At 36.3% G+C, this 20406-nt stretch overlaps 1 protein-coding gene across 3 annotated transcripts in view; it reads left to right on the top strand.

The window, feature by feature from the left end:
• LOC113065614 (exocyst complex component 4-like) overlaps positions 1-20406 on the top strand; it is a 110011-nt gene that overhangs the window by 36806 nt on the left and 52799 nt on the right. Inside the window, exons 10-11 of one of the 3 annotated variants that reach the window (XM_026237035.1) lie at positions 6528-6624; positions 7871-8741. In XM_026237035.1, the coding sequence (XP_026092820.1) occupies positions 6528-6624; positions 7871-8015 (242 nt within the window). In that variant the 3' untranslated portion in view covers positions 8016-8741. Of the gene's footprint in view, positions 1-6527; positions 6625-7870; positions 8742-20406 lie in introns of those variants that run through there. The other 2 variants (XM_026237043.1, XM_026237026.1) reach the window with 2 other exon arrangements.

The raw sequence follows: 20406 nt of genomic DNA, 5'->3' as shown, positions 1-20406 counted from the left end.
TACTTACATTTTTGGCTCGTAAAAAAACTGCACTGTTTGAAGAATTTGAGGTTGAACGGTGAATGGCAAGGTAAAGAGAGTGCCGATAAAACTTTTTATTAGCATTTGTGAAGTTCTCTGCCTTGTCTTAAGGGTAGATTGTTGTAGCTGTTATCAGAAAGCGGGCAGACACATAATTACAGACTTTGTCTGAGTGAGCGTGTGTGTCTGTGTTTCACAACCTGTGCTAATTTTAATCATCGAGCCAGTCATCACCGTGGCTGTCACAGGCTTGTTTACCTTTCATTTGGGAACTGCGTGATTGAAGGAGAAGTGGTGGGGGGGAGAGGGAAAAAGGTGAAGGAGAGGACAGAGAACAAGGGTGGTGATGATGATGATGATGTCTGGATGGGTGGAACAGCCTTTTAAACACAATCACAATCACTGGCTCTCTGATTCTAAATCAGTGGAGCTTGAGAGGGCAGCAGAGACCCGTCTCAAATCTCATGTTCCTGTCCTGCAGTTACAATGAGACTCAACAGAGGTGGCCTATGGGGGAAAAGAGAGAGAGCAATGGACAGACGAGGACAAAGTAATGAGGCTGAAAATTCAGCTTTGTCATCACAGGAATAAATTACGTTATAAAATGCATGTCAAAATATAAATCAGTTTTAAACTGTAATAAAATTTCTCAGTCTTAATGTGTTACTGTATTTGCGATCAAATAAATGCATCCTTACCCCAAAACACTGAAACTATACAAAGCATGAATGTTTCTTTAATTAGTATAATTAGTACAGTAAGTATTGTTTAATCAATCATTAGTCATTTCCTGAACAATTCACAGCTACGTTCTAGCAAAGCATCGGTCTTTACCAAGAGTTTTAAAAGATGTTAGCCAAGTGTTAAGATCAGTGTGAGCGCCTTAAAGAGAGAGACTGAAAGAATTTAACTGTAGACTTCCTCTTTAGTTTATAATTATTACTAGATCAATAATAATAATACAAATATTTATTCATTTTCTGTTTCAGTTGAATTGGTACTTGTGATGATAAAGAAAGAAACTGTGAGTAAAGGTAAATCTAAGTATATTGAAAGAGAACCAGACAGGTGAAATAAGAGGGTGTGTGTTATTATTGGCTTGAGTGTCTGATTTGAAGTGGAGGGGTTGACTTTAGTTTCTCTTTAGTAATTGAGTCAAATGAAGCAGAAGTGATGGTTGAGTAATCAGGGCTGTAAGATGGAGGCCAGATATCCCATTATTTTTAGGGAGGAGCAGGTCGTGGTCAATCTAATCAACAACTTGACTTTATAACCTTCATTCACTAACTTGCGTTTTTTAACCTTGTGAGACATCAGTTGGTGCCAGAGTTGTTTCAGTAAGCATGCAAAAAAGGTTTTGTAGACTTGTATGGATAAAGCACAAGTATTCAGGACCGGCTGGACTAAATATAAACATTTCAAGCTGAATATGTCATTTGCGTATAACCTAGAGTGTATTCAATACCTGCATCTGCTGAATGAGCGCCACATCTTAACTCGTCTTGAGTTTGTGGACTCATCACTGTGGATTTGAGAAAAAAGCGGATTGTTTTCTCTAGGTGCAAAGATTCAGAGTTTATCAAAAATTAATGTACAAAAGCATCTTATCAGAAGCGTGTGGAATTGCCCACTATGACACAATTAATAATTTATGCCACTCTATTTACACAATTGTGTATTCGTTAATTAATTTGTTTAATTGTCATCTCGGTGCATTTTCAACACACTTAGCTAGTGGTCTCAGCTCTCTCCTGGCCGGGAATATTGGAATATTGTCCCCTCAAATGAGTTTTAATAATAGAGGAGCCTCATCAGAAGCCAATCAGACATGAAGACATGGCAGAGGAATTATAACCAGGCCGACTGGGAAGTCATGAATTATTGAAAATTGGCCTGTTCTTTTTCAAGTTGGAGGTTTCTGCCTGACAGCACTGATTGGCCACACACGCACACACCTGTCGATCTTCATTCTGTTTTGTTAGGAGAAACCTGGCAGCTGGTATGGGTTTGTGCTGTGTAGTCTGTCTGTCTGTGGCAGCTCAACTGATAACTAACCCATGGAGACCAACCCAGAACACTGTACAAACAGAGAATGATGGCTTGTACCATGTGTTTATGTGTACTTTCAAGTATGTGTTTAAGTTATGGGAAGACCTTGTCCGCTAAAAAAATAACTGAAATTGCCATTGCGTTACTTGCCATCGCGTTACTTGCCATCGCGTTACTTACTCGCGTTATTATTTAATGATTAATTATGCATCTGACTTAATGATTATATAATAATAATAATATAATAATAACCATAATAATAATAATAATACATATTATTAGGTTTCACTTTGTTTGATATTTTTGCTTCTAATACGGTGACCTTCATGCATGCCTTAGTTTGACTTAAGAGTCCAAATACTTTGAAGCCACTTTATATTTGTCCTTGAAAGTTTTCATGAGCGTATGAGTGTAACTTCTGTGTTGCACATGATCTGCCACAGTAAGGTGTCATACTGCAGCATGATTGATTTTGTTGTTGATGTCCTCAGCAGACACACATAGTCGCTGGATCAGAGTTGACAGTTTGGTTTACACAACCAGTTTGCCTCCAATATTGACATTCACAGTAAATGAGTGATCGCCAATCTGTTGCTGATGTTTCTGTCACACAAACACACACTCTACAGCAGACTTCCCAGCCTGATTGCATGACCTCACACATTGACATGCATTTATTTCCTTCTCTCTCTTTCTCTCACACACACACACACACACATGCACGGATGAAGCCACTGGGATGGCTGGTGTTAGAAAAGGCACTACACGTTCCTCGGCTGTAGATCCGGGCAGGGACATAGTACATCTCCGATCAAACCATTTCTAATCAAACCCACGAAAGTGTAGCTAATGCAATTTCACTAAGTCACTGGCTGGCTTGATTACATGGGGGCTGACATGAGTGGGAGGTGTGTGTGAATGCGCAGTCACACACTTTTCACTCATCAAGACTGACTTGCACAATACGTGCACTTTCTTGTAAGTCGCTTTCGTTAGAGAGCATCTGCCAAGAATAGAAATGTAAATTTGATGTAAAGGCGCATACGCACCCTCCCTTCAATCCTAGATTAGCGGCATTCACAGGGGAGCAGGCTATAACACCTCTCATACACACTCACACTATCTTAGTCACATAGATTATCATAGGAAACATGTTTCAGCATAATGATAAACCCCCAACAGATGTAGAGGCACATAATAATGAACTGGACCAGCTAACTTGTCACCATTTGTTCAGATTTGTTTGGATTTTGACTGGTAAAATGTTGGAATAACTTGTTTAACTGTTGTGAATGATTGTTTAGATTTAACATAGCAGATGTTAGCCGGTTGCTTTTCTAGTCAAAGTCTGTTGTGTTGACAGCATTTTAATGGACCTTCATTAATATGTACTGGAAGGATCTGAATAATGATTTGAGTCGAGCCAGGCTGGCAACGGATGACATTTCCTCTTCTGTTTTTGTCATTAAATGTAACTGCACAGTCTGGATGCGTAACTCTTTGACCTGCTGACTATCACAGCTTTCATGTATGTGTTTTTAATTAGTGGTCAACTGTTTGGGTTTTTTAATGGCTCATACTGATATCTAGAGCGCAAGGTGGTCTATGATACAATTTAATGATAGCATATGAAAGACGCAAAATTGTACAAATTAAATGAACACTTGTTTTACACTATTTTTACTCAAATTTTTATAAGAAATCTTTAAAAATACTAAGTAGAGAACAACTTTTTATTTGAATTTTATTTGAACCAGTATTTAAAAAAATATATATTTTCATAAAACGTAATTTTCTTTTATTAGTTGAATAATTATTACTACTACCACTCCTGCTACTACTAATAAATGTATTATTGGTTTCTTACTTTCTTTATGTATTATTATTATTATTATTATTATTATTATTATTATTATTATTATTATTATTATTATTATTATTATGTACTATTGCTACTAATAATTACTATTATTAAAATATTACTACTACTACCACCACTACTAATACATTTAGTTTCTTATTTTCTCTATTTATCAATAATATTGATTAATTATTATTATTATTATATACTACTACCGCTACTGTTAATTACTATAATTAATATAAAATAAAGGTAATATTATATTTTCTTAATTTTATTTATTAATAATTTTTGTTGTAATGAAATAATAATATTATTAATAATTTTATTATCCACTACTACTACTACTAATTACTGTAAAAAATGTTATAGTGCAATTGTGTAAATTAATGAATTAAATAATGTAATAAACTAATAATTATGATTATTATTGCAACAAATAATAATTTTTATGTTTTTAAATGAAAATAATCTGGAAATTGTACAGCTACAGTATATTGTAACTTGTGACTGTAAACTTCAAAGACATCTGGTAGAAAACAAAACAGTTGGTTTATAGTTTCAAACCAGTTCATTCCCACAATATTTGACAAAAGCTCTCACTATTTTCAGTTGATTTCGACCTACAGTATTTTCTCCCTTAAATTGTTGAAATGATGCCTTTTTATCGTCCAACTGTTGTCGTAACACTTCTCTTCCCATCGCTTGTCTAGGCCAGAGTCAGCGTGTGCGGCGGCAGCTGTGTTTTCTTGTTTTGCTGATGCAATTGAGTCTTAATCGAATTAGCGGGAGAGAGATTGGGTACATTGGGAGAAAAGAGAAACAGGAAGCTATTGAATACAAAGATGAGTTCCCTTTCCAGAGCAACAACTTTGAAAAACAGCCAGAGCTCCATCCAGAAAGCTTTTAGAAAGGATAAAGAATCCTCTTGTCTTTTTAATGAGAAAAAGCGGTGGAAATTAAATAAGAGAGAGGGAGCTTTTCATCAGAAGGTGCTCCGTGAAGAATCTCAGGAAGGTGGAAATGACAAGAACGGCAGCGGGAGGTGCGTTTGAATGCTGGACAGATGCACTGCAGGGTTTTTAGTGCAGTGAAAGGTGAACGCATTTCTCATTTGAAGCACGTCCTGTCTCCTGAAACAATGAACACAGGATGACTCTGATTCCAGCCCTGTGATTAAACCCAGTGGGTCTGAGATCACAACGTTGGAGACTATTCATACAAGCACACTCTTTTGCTTCACTTGTAATTCCACGGCAGTCCAAATCCATCACATGTACCTGATTTTTATGTTGGTCTGGCATTAATATTTGTATTCCTGTGCCTGGACTCATTTCCCACCCCTGGGCAAGAAATCTCATGTAACAACTTACTGATAAAAGCAATTAAAGTGATTCTCCACAAGGACCTGTGTGTAATGTGCACATGAGCGTCTCGGATGAGTGTGTGTTTGCTGCATAGTGTTGGTCAGGATCGCAGTGCCCAGGCTTAGTGCCACGTAGTTACAGCAGTGTCTCCAGTGGCAATCTCAAAGGGCTGTGAAATTTTAATGAATAACATTGTCAGTGCGAGAGAGAGATGCCAGTGGGCCGCTGCCGTGCCACATCTATTCACCGACCTATGAGGCCACGCTCACAACTTCTGTCCACCCGGGAATGTTCTTATTGATGGCAGACTTGATTCTCTTCCTGTCAATTATATTGATTACTTGTGGATGAGTGGAGCTAATAAGGATTGGAGCTCACTTCATTTTTTTGGGCCCTGCCTCATCATGAGAGAGTTACACAGCCAGGATTTTCTTATTAACCCTGTTAGCGCAGGACTACGCACATACACAGAGGGGCAAATCGGATAGAGAGGAGAAATTGGAAGAGTCTTGTATCTTTCTATCTGGCTTGTGGTAAATTACAAAGATTTGACCAAATCAATTTTTTATCGGTTGACCACAATATTTTTTTTATTTGCGTACTTTTTTTTTTTCTTATTTTGTTTTGCTTTGCTTTTGTTTTGTGTTTTTGCTTTTTGTTGTGTGTTTTTGCTTTTTGTTTTCTGCTTTTGCTTTTTGTTTTCTGCTTTGCTTTTTGTTTTTAGATTTTTTTTTTTTGATTTTTTTTTTGTTTGTTTTTTGGCTTTTGTTTTGGCTTTGAGCTTTGCTTTTGATTTTTGGCTTCTTTTTGTTAGTTTTTTTTCTTTGCTTTGCTTTCTGGCATTTAGCAGTCCAATATTTTTGTGTAATGACTGCTAAACTGTATTTTATTATTCTTCATGGAATTAATAAGTCCATGGAGTCCATAAGTGTGCTGCTGCAATGTTTGACTTTTCATATGTGAAACATTTGTTGCATTTGTCTGTGCCGTTGTACTTTTTTAATATGCTGTACGGACTCTTTTCTTTAAGCATTTTGAACCATACATGCTTTTTACAAATTTAATGGTTTCATTTCTGAAAATGTTTCTCAAACCATTTACATTCGGTTCTGTTGTGTTGTGTGGCGGAATGCAAAAGCGCATTCCATGTGAAGGATTTGAAGAGTTTGTTTTTAAAAACATATTTTTGAAAAAACTTTAGTTGTCTCTTCCTGTGTCTTTCTATCCAGGTGGAGCTGATGATAACCTAATTGAGGGAGGAGAGACTAAGTTCCTGTGTAAACCAGGAGCCAGAAACATTACGGTCATCTTTCAGCCATTGCTTAGGTAGGTCCTGTTCACAAATGCACGTGTCAGCCGAACATGCTTTATAAAGCTGCATTTCAGCCAGCTGTTTAAACTCTCCCCTGCTTCATCTGTCTCCTCGGCCAAAGCATGTGATCATTTTTTTCCCCCCGTCGTTTCATATTTTTCATGGCCGGTAGCCATTACCACGTCGTTACCGAGCCCCTGCCATTGATTTTGATTTGTTCTGACGGTATCAATTGGAGTGTTCCGTTTAGAACCGCTCCGTATTCAATTTTCCTTTCAATCTCCTAATCTATTGGATCATCGGTCCAGCCCACTAATGCCCTGTCATATTACCGCTCTAATACAGAGACATATCCCAAGCATGGTTGTCCTGCCCACAACGTGACTGGACTTCCCGATACTCCAATTGCTCGCAAATACATCCAAGCCGCGGTGCATTGATTTTCTGTTTTTTATTTATTTATTTATTTTATCCCAGACATGGTCACTGTCGCTCTCAGATGGCTTGATGTTGTTTTGTCCTGGATGTAACACCCTTTTCAGACTCTCTTTTTAAAGACTAGTTGGCGTTAATGCACACTGTTGATGTACGGCTTGCATTGTTATACCACATATGAATAAAAAACATATGAATTTTATGTTAAATTATATTATTCTACACATTTTAACCCATTGGCAAGTCAAGCAACGCTATTATAGTAGCAACTTTAACCCTAGTATTTATCTTCTATATTAATATTAATGCACCTTGAACAAGAATTATGTCTTAAATCATGTTGCTTTTTTAGTAGAGGTGTGCGAATATGTTGTAAAATGCATGATTTTCACCTTGTTGATGATTTAAAAAAAACTTGACTTGTATTAACGATATGTGAACTATATTTAATAACTTCTTGATGGGTTTTTGTGACTTTCTAGTATGCAGTCAACTAGCAATTGCATAGAATTGTGGGCAGTGAGTTTAACACGCATATTCTTGAGAAAAAATAGTTGCAAACTAAGCATTAGCTTTGATCTTTATTGTTGTTGTTTTTTTGCGCTCGGAAGTGCCTAATTTGTCAGTTTTGTCGTAATGGTACCAAATCGCTGCTTGTTATCCTCTCATTCCGACTGCTTTTCGGGTCTATCCTCATTAATTTTTATATTAGTCATCTAAACAGCTATGAACTTATGTTGAGTTTACCAAACTTTCCTAGAAACAAGTGCATAATATCCCTATTTGCAAACTTTCATGATATAAAAGTATCATCTCTGTTGCTAGCAGTCATTTGGGGGAAAAATACGTCTTTTGGCCTGCTGTGATTCTGGCTGGATTGCGAACACTGCAGATATTTTACAGTACGCCCACTATGAAGAGGAGGCACCTGCTGCACACTGATGTCTTCTGGCCGTGTTCATTAATCTAAATGAGCTGCTCTCAGTGTTGATGTGAGCAGTGCGACAGCAGCAGGGGATGGGTAGAGGGCGTGTCAGACAGCTGTCCGTCTGAGATGAATGGCAGGCGGATCATCGCTCCGACAGTATGGACAGCTCATCTGGTCCCTGCTGGGGTGACGGACCGAACAAATGAATGCATGAATAAACGAGTGACTGCTCTCCACCTTTTGCCTGCCGCCACATAATGGCTGCTATCAGTCATAGTCCTGTGCGAGGAGCCTGATGTGTGGCCGTCCGTCCTTGGCTGTGTTCAGGGGGTTAATGCTTTGCTGCACTGATACACGTTTAAACCTGAGAACTGTAATCTCTGGAGAAAGATTTCCTTCTAGCTGTCTTGGCTTTTGAGATGCATTTTTGTGTGTGTCCGTATATAGCATGTGATTAATCACTTACTGTCAGAATCATATTTTTAGCTTTACATTTATTTTAGTCAAAGTTATTTCATTATTTCATTTCAGCAAAATTATGTTTCATTTGGTTTACTCTAAATTACATGTTTGTTTGTTTGATGGATTTTAATTTTAGATAAAAATTTAGATCAGGATTTTAATAAAAACTGATTCAAAATATTAGTAAAAACTATAAGTGTGATGCTAAAAACACTGGTATAAGAATAAACTTTTGTAAAATGTGTAAAAATAGGTTACTTTATTTTAAGGTATCCTTGTTACAGTGTAATTATACATTTAAGTACTGATTAATATTAATTAACTACTTGTACTTACTATATGATTAGGGTGACTTGCATGTAATTACGATAAATAAATACATAATATATATAATACATAAATATATATAATACATAAATTCTTGTTATTGTAATAAGTACACGTAACGTGTAACAAGGACACCTTAAAATAAAGTGTTACCTAAAATTATATTTGTAAGCATATTTTGCTCACCAAACATTTTAACCATTTTCATACATTTTTGTATAAACATATATTATAAATATTTTTTACACATAATTTTTTCAGCAGTATCGAAACATTTGAATGTGTGTGAACACTGTAAATATATATATATATATATATATATATATATATATATATATATATATATATATATATATATATAGTAAACATTAAGCATATTTTAAGCATATCTTTATCATTAAATATTTAGGATTTTTTTAATGTAGTTTTATAAAGTAACGATGAGTCATTTTTGGTGCATATTTGTTATCTCGAAAGTCATAAACCGTTTTTATTTTCTGTGTCACTGTGTCAAAGTCAGCAGAAAATGAAATATGTAATATGTAATATGTAAAATAAAATAAAACAATTGTAAAATCATATATGAAATCTTTGTAGTTAACATGTTGCTTTTGTCAAAATGCAGTGTTGCTTTGAAATATACATCAAAGGAAAAGGTTGTTTTTGTCACCAGAGTGCTGTAGTTACAAGGGCTTACTGGACCATGCTAACCAGCCAATCCTTGACCCCTTTATTAAACCCTGTGCACTGATCGAACTGTACCTGTGCGGACTGAAGCAGGACTTTGTTTTATCAGTGACCGAGAAGAACCTAAACTTACGCCGAGATCAATACAGGCTCTTAATGTTACTGCCAATCAATTCACCATGCAATTTGTGATCAATAGTCTCGGTGGAAGAGGCTGACGTTGAAGATCTCAGAGGTGTGGACTTGATGCTTTTGTGATTTATGCTGTTCAGAAACAGTCCGAGGAGATCAATAATCCCGTTGGGGAGCTTCACACGTCTCCAGACCCGCTCACTGTACGTTAAAATATTGGTTCCGCTTGCTCTGTACAGTGCAATGTGCGAAAACACTTTGCCGAGTATCAAATCTCTCCTGATAGATCAATACAGTTGCTCCATAAAGAGCGCTTGTGTACGTGTCCGTGGGTGTTTGTGCATGTTTCCATTGCTTTCAACTACTTGCATCAGTTTGGAAGTACTCGCAGTGTTTTATGTTAGTCTGTTAGCTGGTGTGTTTTTGAGTGACTGGTTTGTGGGTTTTAGTGTTTATGTGTGTGTTTGGTTATGCATGTGAATTGGACAAATGCTCACTACGCTGAGAGGGGAGACAGAGCAGGTAGGAGGTAATTTAGTTTGACTTGTGGGGCCTCACACTGACATTTGAGTGGTATTTAAACCCTCCTGCCTTGACTGAGGTTGGCATTTTGAAAAGGGGGCACTCTGCAGCTTGCCATAATCTCTCCCCTTGTATGCATCCATGCTCTGAGGTGATTAGGCCTGGCAGGGCCTGGAGTCTGTGCGATCACACCCCGGCCAGAGAGCAGATGTTAGGGCCGCCAGCCTCCCTGGCTATTGGTAGTTGAGTTGAGAAAAACATTGATTGCTAGCTTGATGTGAGTTTGTGTGTCAAAATGAAATGACATTTAAAACTTATTTTATTTTGGTATTGTGGGGATATTCATGAATTTACAGTACATATCTATCATTAAAGTATACACTATACGTTTAAAGTATACACTACTGTTCAAAAGTTTAAATGTTTTTGAAAGAAGCCTCTTATGCTCACCAAGGCTTCATTAATTTAATCAAAATACAGTAAAAAACACATAGTATTGTTGAAATATTTTTACTAATTAAAGTGACAGATTTATATTTTAATATATTTTAAATTGTATTTTACTCATTTGATAGGCTACATTTTTAGATGCCATCACTCCAGTCTTCAGTGTCACATGATCCTTCAGATTTATAATAATATTCTGATTTGGTGCAGAAGAAACATTTCTTATTGTTATCGATGTTGAAAACAATTGTGATGCTAAGTATTTGAGTGAGACTGTTTTTTTTTTTTTTCAAAATAACAATTTATTTGAAATAGAAATATTTTGTAATGATGTAAAAGTCTTTACTTTTGCACCCTTTACTGTCACATTAAATGGATCTTTCCTAAATAAAGGTGTAAAAATAATTTTTACCAAACACAAACATTATTATTGTTATGAATGGTTATTAAGGGAATAGTTCACCCATAGTTTGAACATAGTTTTTTATGATTAACATATATATTTTGATATATATACCTATATATAGATTCCCATAACATTTTTTCCTACTATGGAAGTCAAAGGGGACCAACAACGGTTTGGTTCATAAATTATTCAAAGTATCTTTTTTTGTGTTCAGCATAAGAAAGAAACTTATACAGGTTTGGAATGACATTAGGGGTGAAGTTTGAATTTTTTGTTGATTTATTTTCCTTTAAATTATTATTATTATTTTTATTATTACTTTTTTGAGGAAATCTTCACACAAACTATATGACACTTGTCAAGTTTATAAGTGATGTCTGTTCTGGCTTTTCTTCCCCTGCCCACTATTTCTCTCTGTTTTTGCTCTCAGTTTAACAGTTTCCATCAGTTTCACACTTCAGTACAATCGTAGGTAATTGTAAAACTCCATTTTTTTTCCCTGTTGTAGCACTTTTATTTTAGTTTGACATCTTTTTTCCCCCCCATCCCCTCTTTTTGATCTCTTCCTTGCTCTCTTTTACACAAGGTATCATTTTCTTCAAAGGGATGGGAAAAAGCAATTCTGCAGATCACAGAGGAGGCTATTTGAGAAGTGTCAAAACTTTTAGAGTTATTGATGGCTGTGGCCAATTTCCTGGACAGTCCTGTACTTTTTCCCCCCGCCGGTGAAGTAGCGTTAAACACATTTGACTGTTTGTGACCACAGATATAAAAGCAGCATTGTGTTATATATGTTTTACAGTGGTCTAAAAATATACTTGTAGTCCAGGTAGAGATCCCTGCTAAAACAAGTTTAAAAGGTGAGATGCGATTGGACAATGTCCATACGTCTCCCTTGATGTCCATTGTCTTACAGTATGTTGGGAGAAGGTGGTAGTTCATCATAAGTTGACAGTGTAGTCACATGACTGATTCTTGTGTAGAACCAAAATCCACTTTTATACGGTTATTTTAGTTGTTAATATACTGCAAATATGCATTTTCTAAATATTTTGTTTGTTTGTTTTGTAGTCAAGGCGAGATACATTTACAGCAAAACAGATTGTAATTTCTTTTTATGCATCTTATGAAATTTATTGACCCTAAGTGCTTCGTTATAACCCAGATGGAAGAATATCATGCGCCAGCCAGGCAACAGCCATTGAGATGAATGGAAACACTATCAGATATCTTTTTTCCAGGTATCCATCCTTTCATTCATCTACTCTCTCATCCATCCAGTCACGTCCGGGCATTATCTGTTCACGATTTGCCCTACACAAGATAGGAAGACTGCCGTGATGATAGGACAGTGCAGAAACAAAGAGCCGCGATAAGAGAAAGTCTTTCCTGCTCTTCTACTCTCTGCACATTTTAGGACCAAGTGTCAGTAAAGGATCTCTGTGATAGTTGTAGGATATTGGCTGCTAATATCATAAACACACTGTTGAGCCCAATAAGGCTTCATCACTGTTGTCCGATTGGCTCGTGATGATGGAAAGCTTTCCGCCTGTGAAACTGTGCAAATGACATAACATATTTTCACATTGTTAAACATCTTTTTTTAAAGCCACTGTCACCTTACAAGGAACATGTGAGTTTTGTGTAGGAGGCTAGCTTTCCATGGACCATCTGGCAGACATTTCCTGAAGAGAAAGTCAAACTTTAGTGTTATATAAACAAACTGTGCAATACTCTGCCGTTAGCCAGAAAGGCCTCGCATGTCTCCTAAATGACTCAATATGTTAGTTGACAAAGTTGGTTCTGCTCAGAGTTTCTGGTTCATTCAAATGTATTTCACTATAGGGATCGGTTTACTGGAGCATGAGGAAGTTCTGCTTGCTTTTATCGTATGTCCACACATTGCAGATATTCTTAATATCTTAATGTCTCCATTTAGCAAGATAAGCAAAATGACATACATTGCTAATTTGAAGGTAAATTTAATTAATATTTATTTTTTAATTTTATTATTATTATTTAGACATCTTTATTTTTCTTACTACATTGAAAGTTTCTTTTCTAGGTTTTAGCATAAATATAATATAACTTAGATTCTTTAAAATCTTTCAACGAAGATAATAAAACGAAATTTTCAAGACAGTAGGCATAAAATAATGTAAATTGTGAAGTAGTATAAATTAAACGATTAGATGAAATTATTTATCTCCACATTTGCAATTTCCTTTTTCATTTTAAGCACAAATATTACGAAAAGAATAGAAACAACAAATGTAACTAAACAAGCAAGATAAGCGATATGCATAAAAATATTACAAATTGTGAATTCAATTATTAAATTAATGAATTCAATTGTATTAATTCATTCATTCATTCATTTTCTCTTACCTCATTGGCAATTTCCTATTTTAAGCATAAATAAAACACAATTTAGAACACGCTTTAGAAATAAAATGTAACCTGTCTGCATCAGTCAAAAACAGTATCGTTTTACCTCATGTAGCATGATTGGTTATGTCATAACCGGTTTTGTTGGCTACTCATTCAGGTGTAGAGTCTAAATGCTGTATTTATGTATCTGAAAGGACAGAAGACACTGAACACCAGCATCACTTGCAATTATCAATGTGCTCTGATTGGAAAGTCCTCTAGAGGGTTTGTTTACCCAGCTCTCTGGCCCAGTTAGGGCTTTTGTCAGGCTGTAATAATCTTCTGTCAGTTGCTTTCGTTGTGCAACAAGCATTTTTCACACAAATGTCTTTCTGCTCCCTCTCTCCCTCTCTCTTTCTCTGTCTCTTTTCCTTCCCTCTGTGTTGACAGAGATTAGGAGTGAGCCATCGATCCGTCGCTAGTATGTGCACCTTGCAGTGTCTCCAGCTGATTTGGTGTCCTCTCACAACGGAAAGGACAAACAGTGTCCCCACATTTATTTTAGACAGACCACCAGAGCTTAAAGTTTCGAAGTAAGAGCTATAACTTCTAGCACTGGGATGTTTTCCAGCTATATAGAACACTGTTAAAATCTCTTAATTAGTTGTTGGTTTTGCAGGGTGCTCTTGAATCTTGGTAGATCATATTGAGGTTTAAAGTCGACATGAAATTAAATGTGGATTTTTTTTTTCTTAATGCTTGAAAATCCTTTTTTTTTTTCTTCCAACTTTCCAGTAAAATTATCTTAGTAATAAATAAATTAAATAAAAAATAATGAACTATAATAAAGTATATTTTAACTGTTTAGTAATATTTATTTTTCATTTTCTTTATTGTATATTAATTATTATAGTTGTATTTTTGTATAATTATAATTATTATTATTATTATTTTTTAAAAAAATTTAATTTTAGATTTAGTTTTCTCTGAAAAAATGTATTCGCCTCTGAAAATAATTTTCACTTCATCAAGCCCTCTTTGTTTTTCAGCCTTTTTCCTTTAAATAAATGTAATTTAGTGACCACTTTTGCAATCTAATTAATTTCTAATGGATTAAACCAAGTCCCCAGATACTGTTTTCTAAATATCCATTTTTACTTATATTTTGGAAATATTTTGTAAATATTTTGGATTACTGAAGTAAAAATGGATTGCGAACAGCTTTTCACCCAGCTTCACATGCTATATTTAGACCTTTGTCTTGATTTGGTGACAAAAAGCAATACATTTCATTCCTACTTTAGCACCCTGTCCTTTTGTTCCATCCAGCCTACATTAGAATTCAGTGTGAGCATCACAGTCAGCGTGCTAGTCTTAAGAGTATCCTCAGCTGGGCCTTTCCTTTGTCTTTTTTTAATCTTTTCTCATATATCCAGGGATTTTCTGGAGTAAATACGTGCGCAAACACTATGAAGCGTAGCTGTGAATATTGCACTGCATTATACATCAGAGAGAAACAGAACAGCGAGGAGAAAGATGGTGTGTTTTCCCGTGTTAAAGGTTAGGAAACAGGCAGGGGTAGAAGCACAGCTATTTGTTCTGCATGGCGGTGACGGACATCCACGCTCTTATGTAGAGAGGGGGGAAATGCTGCTGTGCTGTCTTTCCCCAACTCTTGTTTCTCTCATCTATGGTATGGCTTTATCTTGCTGATGCCCTTTATCTCTTCCTCCTCTCTGCTGCGCTCCATGCATAAGTAAATACTAAAGAGCTGAGTATCAAACAAAAGAGTCGCCGTGAAAAAGTGCCACTTCAGCATGTTGCCTGTGTCTCGCTAACTTTCGAATTCAATAAAGCTACACATCTGCCTGAGATTGTGGTGGAGATTTGAGGGACCAGTGGGGGTCTAAGCCTCGTCTTTTCTTATGGAAAACTTTTGAGAGTTAAACATCAATGTGTATTCCCATTGCTGCCATTTAATGAGAGTAATGCTGAGTGAATTAGCATATTCTGTCACGCTCACCCAAGGGCATATTATGCATACGGTCTTATACTTCTTACTGGTGTCCTGGCTAGTATGAACACTATCAACAAAGGCTGGAAATTGGAAAGTTTCAGTTGCTGTTACCGAAGATACCCCAATTATCACACTCTGTAATGCTCACTTAAAATGCCCAGTGTTACAAAAAAAGATGATTTCAAACTGGAAACTGCTAGAATAGAACATTCTGTTGCTAAGCGGTAGCTAGGGAAGGTGTGGATAGGCAAGTGAGAAAGCCGTTGTCAAGGTGAGTGTCTGGAGTCCTAAGAGGAATAAATGGAATGCTGGAATAGAAATGTAAAAAACCTGAGACCACTACTAACTGTGCTGCTTTAAAAAAAATAAATAAAAAAATAATAATATATATATATATATATAATTTTTTTTGCTTTGATTTTTGCTGTGTTTTGCTTTGTTGTGTTTTGTTTGGTCTGTTTTCCTGTGTTTTGTATTTTTATTTTTTCAAAGCCAGATTTTCAATGTGTCCTTAGACTTTTGGTTGTGTGTGTATATATAACATAACATAACACACACACACACACACACACACACATACTTTATACATTTAAGTGAAAACTTGCATTTGAAAAAGAATTGTGAATAGAATTGTGTTGGGTTGTTTTGATTTGATTTGCTTTACTTATTTTTTTGTTTTGATCAGTTCTGTTTATTATTAGTAGTAGTAGTAGTAAAAAAAAAGATATATTTATTTATTTATTTATTTATTTATTTATTATTTTTTAAGTTCTTTTAACTTTAAAAAATCAAAGCCAGCTTCCAGATTTGCAATGTGTCCTTACACTTTTTGGAGTGTATATATAGTTCTATATATATATACACACACATACTTTTGCCCACAGAGTTGGGATGAGACCTCCAAATCCTTACTTCATCAGTCAACAGCCGACCAGTTGTCATATGCACACACACGCACCGAGAAGAATAAGGACCAGTGTCATGAAGTTCTTAGGCTGTTCATGAATCATTGTGTGTGCGTTATTAAAGATTAATGCTGCCCAGTGGCCGCTCTAATGCAGTGATAGTCATCACTGTGCTGGACACACTCGGCCATGCATTAAACATGCCTCTTCTTTTTGTCTCTCTCAGGCCGGCACTCTGTCTGAAACGGTAATGACCAAAGCGTTTCATATAAGCATGCCTGTACCCCTACTGTTACTAATGACCTTTGACCCCAGCAGGACACTGCTATCCCTCCTGTTGTCAAGCGAATCTATGGTCAGTGCACCGCTGGACAGCTCCCCATTAATAATAGTGCTCGGTGTTGTGTTCACTCAGACACAATGACTTCTCACTATAATAACAAAAACCGTTTCTCTCCTCTATGCATTTGATTTTAGCCTCCAGTGGCTGGATTATGCTCCAGCCGGGAACTTTATGAATTATAGAGGATGGCTTGGAGTGGATTTGCAAGACCTGTGGCAGGGTAGAATGTCATACTCCCCTTTTGTCTCTGTGGTATTAGCCTGTGACCTTTGACCTTGACTTCTCTGTGGTTAGGTCAAGTTGAAGTGCAGAGGTGACCTAGTTCACGCAGGGTTATGGAATCCTTGGGTTTTAAATCATTTTTTCCATCATCTTTTTGCTGTTTGATTACAGCTTTTATAATTCCCCCCCTGTTTTGACCATGAATTTGTATTTTGTATCAATTTAGAGGTAGGTATGTTAAATACAGAATATAGAAGATGCATTCTTCTTTAACAAATAGTCTAGTTAGGTTTAGCTAAATAAATAATTGTGCCATTAGTGGTTTCAGGCCTTTTTGCATTGATTTTCCTTTTTTTTTTTTTACAGCTGTTCGATAGGCTTTTTAATTTCTGGAGCTTGCATCTAACCACTGCTTTCTCATTTGCCTCCAAATTAGAGGTTAACAACCTTTAAAGGGATAGTTCACCCAAAAATGAAAATCCTGTTATTAATTACTCACCCTCATGTCGTTTCAATCGGTCGTTCATCTTCAGAACACAAAGTAAGACATTTTTGATGAAATCCAAGAGCATACCAATAAGGCAAGTTTCCCTACTTGATTAAGTATACAGTATATAAATGTAGCAGTCATTAGCATAGTGCTTTTGAAGAGCTGTAGAGGAAGTGGTGATTCACTGACTTGTTTGTGTGCATGCATGCTCCAGGTTTTTGAGGTCAGATGAATGTGGCTGTCTAGATAGCCGTATGGGCTACACCTTTCATCTTAACACCTCAATATGTGTACGTAAGTGTGTGCACCTGACTTTGTGTGCATGTCCATGCCCCTTTGTGTTTCACCTCCTGGAGCGGAGGGCAGGTGCCACTCTCTGTTAGCGCCGAGCCACAGAGTTCTGGCAGCTACATCACAGCAGCCTTTGATTCGCCAGCCTTTCCAGGTCGACGAGCTGATGCCTGATAATAATGTTGTTTGATTGCTGAAGTGGAGAGGTAATTGATTGATCCTTAGGCTTGTCTGGGGTCAGGCCTCAGAAGAAAGACGCTCTCTGGTGTTGATTCGTCTGAGAACAGATTCTTGTCTTTTCCTTAGTCTTTCATCCCCCAGGAAGATGAGCCGAGGAAAAGATGAAAAAAGAAGAGAGGAGAGTGGCCATTTCAGAGATTCCCTTTTTTTTTTTTAAATGCAACAAGCCTGTAAAATGGAGGCCTTGTTGTATTAGACCAACACTCTTTTTTGTCAGACTGAAAAAAAAGTTGATAAAGATATATATATATATAGAGTGAGCGAGAGAGAGAGGTATTTTGTGAGATATTTAAATTTTTGCCTGGCCTATTATTGCTACTATATAGCATTTATTTTGAACCATATTTTTGGTTTTACATACTTTATTATGATATTTACATTGCAAAATGATAGACTTAGACTTGTACATTACATTTAAATTTTAACAAACATTTTTAGTGCGGGAGGGACAATCAAACTTTTAGCCTCCTAACATTTTTATGTATATTTCACATTACATAATAATATTTTGGTGGACCTTTTGCAGTACTGTCTAAGACCAATGAGAAATATACAGAGAGAGAGATGCACAGTGTCTAATGGCTAATAAAATTTAATTGGATTATGGATTGGACAATCTATCTTTCTTCATTAATTAAGCTCAGGGTCAAACACTCTCCAGTCCTTCCATAATCCAGCAAGTGCTGTAGGGAAACTGCTCATTTAAAGAATACAAATTAGAGTTAAATGCACATCAAAGCATATAATTGACAATTACTGATGATGACCTGTGCCTGTGTTCTTTGCAATGCAGCCTTATGCTTCCTGAGTGACAAACATAGGCATGCTTCCTGTGCATGTATAAGATGTCAAAGCTGTAATAATATTAACAGGTAAAACACAGCACTAAATAGAGAGGCTTAACGTTTCAGCAATGCTGCTTGAGTTTATAGAGCTTATAGGGCAGATCTTGTTCACTTGTTTCCAAAGCTTATAATTCCTTATCAAGCAATGGACTGAAGGTGCAGAGCTATGTTTTTAAACTGCAGATTGAGACGTTTCTAATGATGAATCAGAGTTCCTGGCTCAGGCGGTGTGCCTGCCATGCTGAGCAGGTAATAACCCCCGATTAGGCTCTTTATATGAGAGAATGAATGCCGAATACCAGGCCCAGCTCTCTGGAGGAGAAAGACACGAGGAGAGGTGGAAAGCAAATTAAAGAAGCTGAAAATAGGAACGGAGGATGAAGACGGCTGTTTGTGCTCACTTAGCTCTCATGCTGGTTAGATCCCTGCCAATGTTCACCTGTAAAAACGATACGGTGTGATTCAATCGCCAGTCTTATGAAAGACAAAATTGCTTGGAATTGAGTCTGAATTTTTGGAAATGCACAACATGTTTTCGTTTTGCTGTTGGAAAACCATTTGTATTGGATTAACAGTGTTTGGATGCTCATAATATTTTCAGTTTGTGTGTGTGTGTTTTGTGTTGTTTTGTTCAGTGTTTTGCTTTTTAGTTTTGGCCAACAGCTTTTATTTGATCCACAGTGTTTTCACATTAAATGTTTTATGTTTTGTTTTTTGTTTTTTGTTTTGCCTTGCTTTGCTTTGCGTTTTGTTTTGTAAAACAGTTTTTATTGGTTTCAGTGTTTGGAATACACAAAATGTTATTTTTTTGTGTATTCCTATTCATGTCATCTTTTGTTTTGTTGCTGATTCCAAAATAATTCTATTCATGATTCTTTTTTGTCATTTTAATATATTTACATGTATACTGTATATATTTAATGTTTTTTGTTGTTGTTTTGTTACTGATTCCTGAATGTTTCTCTGAGTGATTCTTTTTGTAATTTAAGACAACTGAACAAAAACAACAAATCAGTACCATTTTTTAATTGAATTAAATATTTGGAAAAAAATATGTAATATATTACATAGATGCAGTATTCTGAGGGGAAATTTCAATTACCAACCCTAGTGTTATTTGATTAATTCATCATGTTTCTAAAGGTAACGCTGCAGATGTATCTACCATCTCTCCCTGACGACCTTTATAAATGGTGCTTATTCATGAGTCTGTAGACTTTGGTGTCATAATGTTGCATTAGTGGAATGTGTTGTAGCTTTGGGCAAGCTGGCTGGTGAATCCCTGGTGAAGTCACAGGTTTTAAATTTGATTTAAAACATGATTTACTGCAGTTACTCCAGGCTACTTTCTCTTTCTCTCTCATATTGAAATGAATCCTCTGCTGTGTAGCCCTGGTTGCTCTGTGCAGGCTCTGTGAAGCTCTGGCTGGCAGTCTGATTGTGTTGGGGCACTGATACAGCTCACCTTGGCATCCTTCATTATTGTGGGCGGCTCTGTGTCCTCTTTGATGGTACTTTTGGTAGGTGTTAGTTAAGGTAGTGCTGCTAATTTTTTAGCTAAAAGAGACCAAAGAGAACAATTAAGGTTTATATTGCTTAACTGCAATCGCTTGTAAGTTGCTCCCATGTTTTTTTCTTCAGTTAATGGTTTTACAGGGCATCAGTGACTTGTGCTGCCCTGGTTTGCTAAGCACATCTCTCTTTCTATCCCTATGGCCTCTCACCTC

The sequence above is a fragment of the Carassius auratus genome, chromosome 4, assembly GCF_003368295.1.
Source record: "Carassius auratus strain Wakin chromosome 4, ASM336829v1, whole genome shotgun sequence".
Taxonomy (NCBI): domain Eukaryota; kingdom Metazoa; phylum Chordata; class Actinopteri; order Cypriniformes; family Cyprinidae; genus Carassius; species Carassius auratus.
Note: the sequence above shows the minus strand (reverse complement) of the source record. Positions and strands in the feature narration are given on the sequence as shown.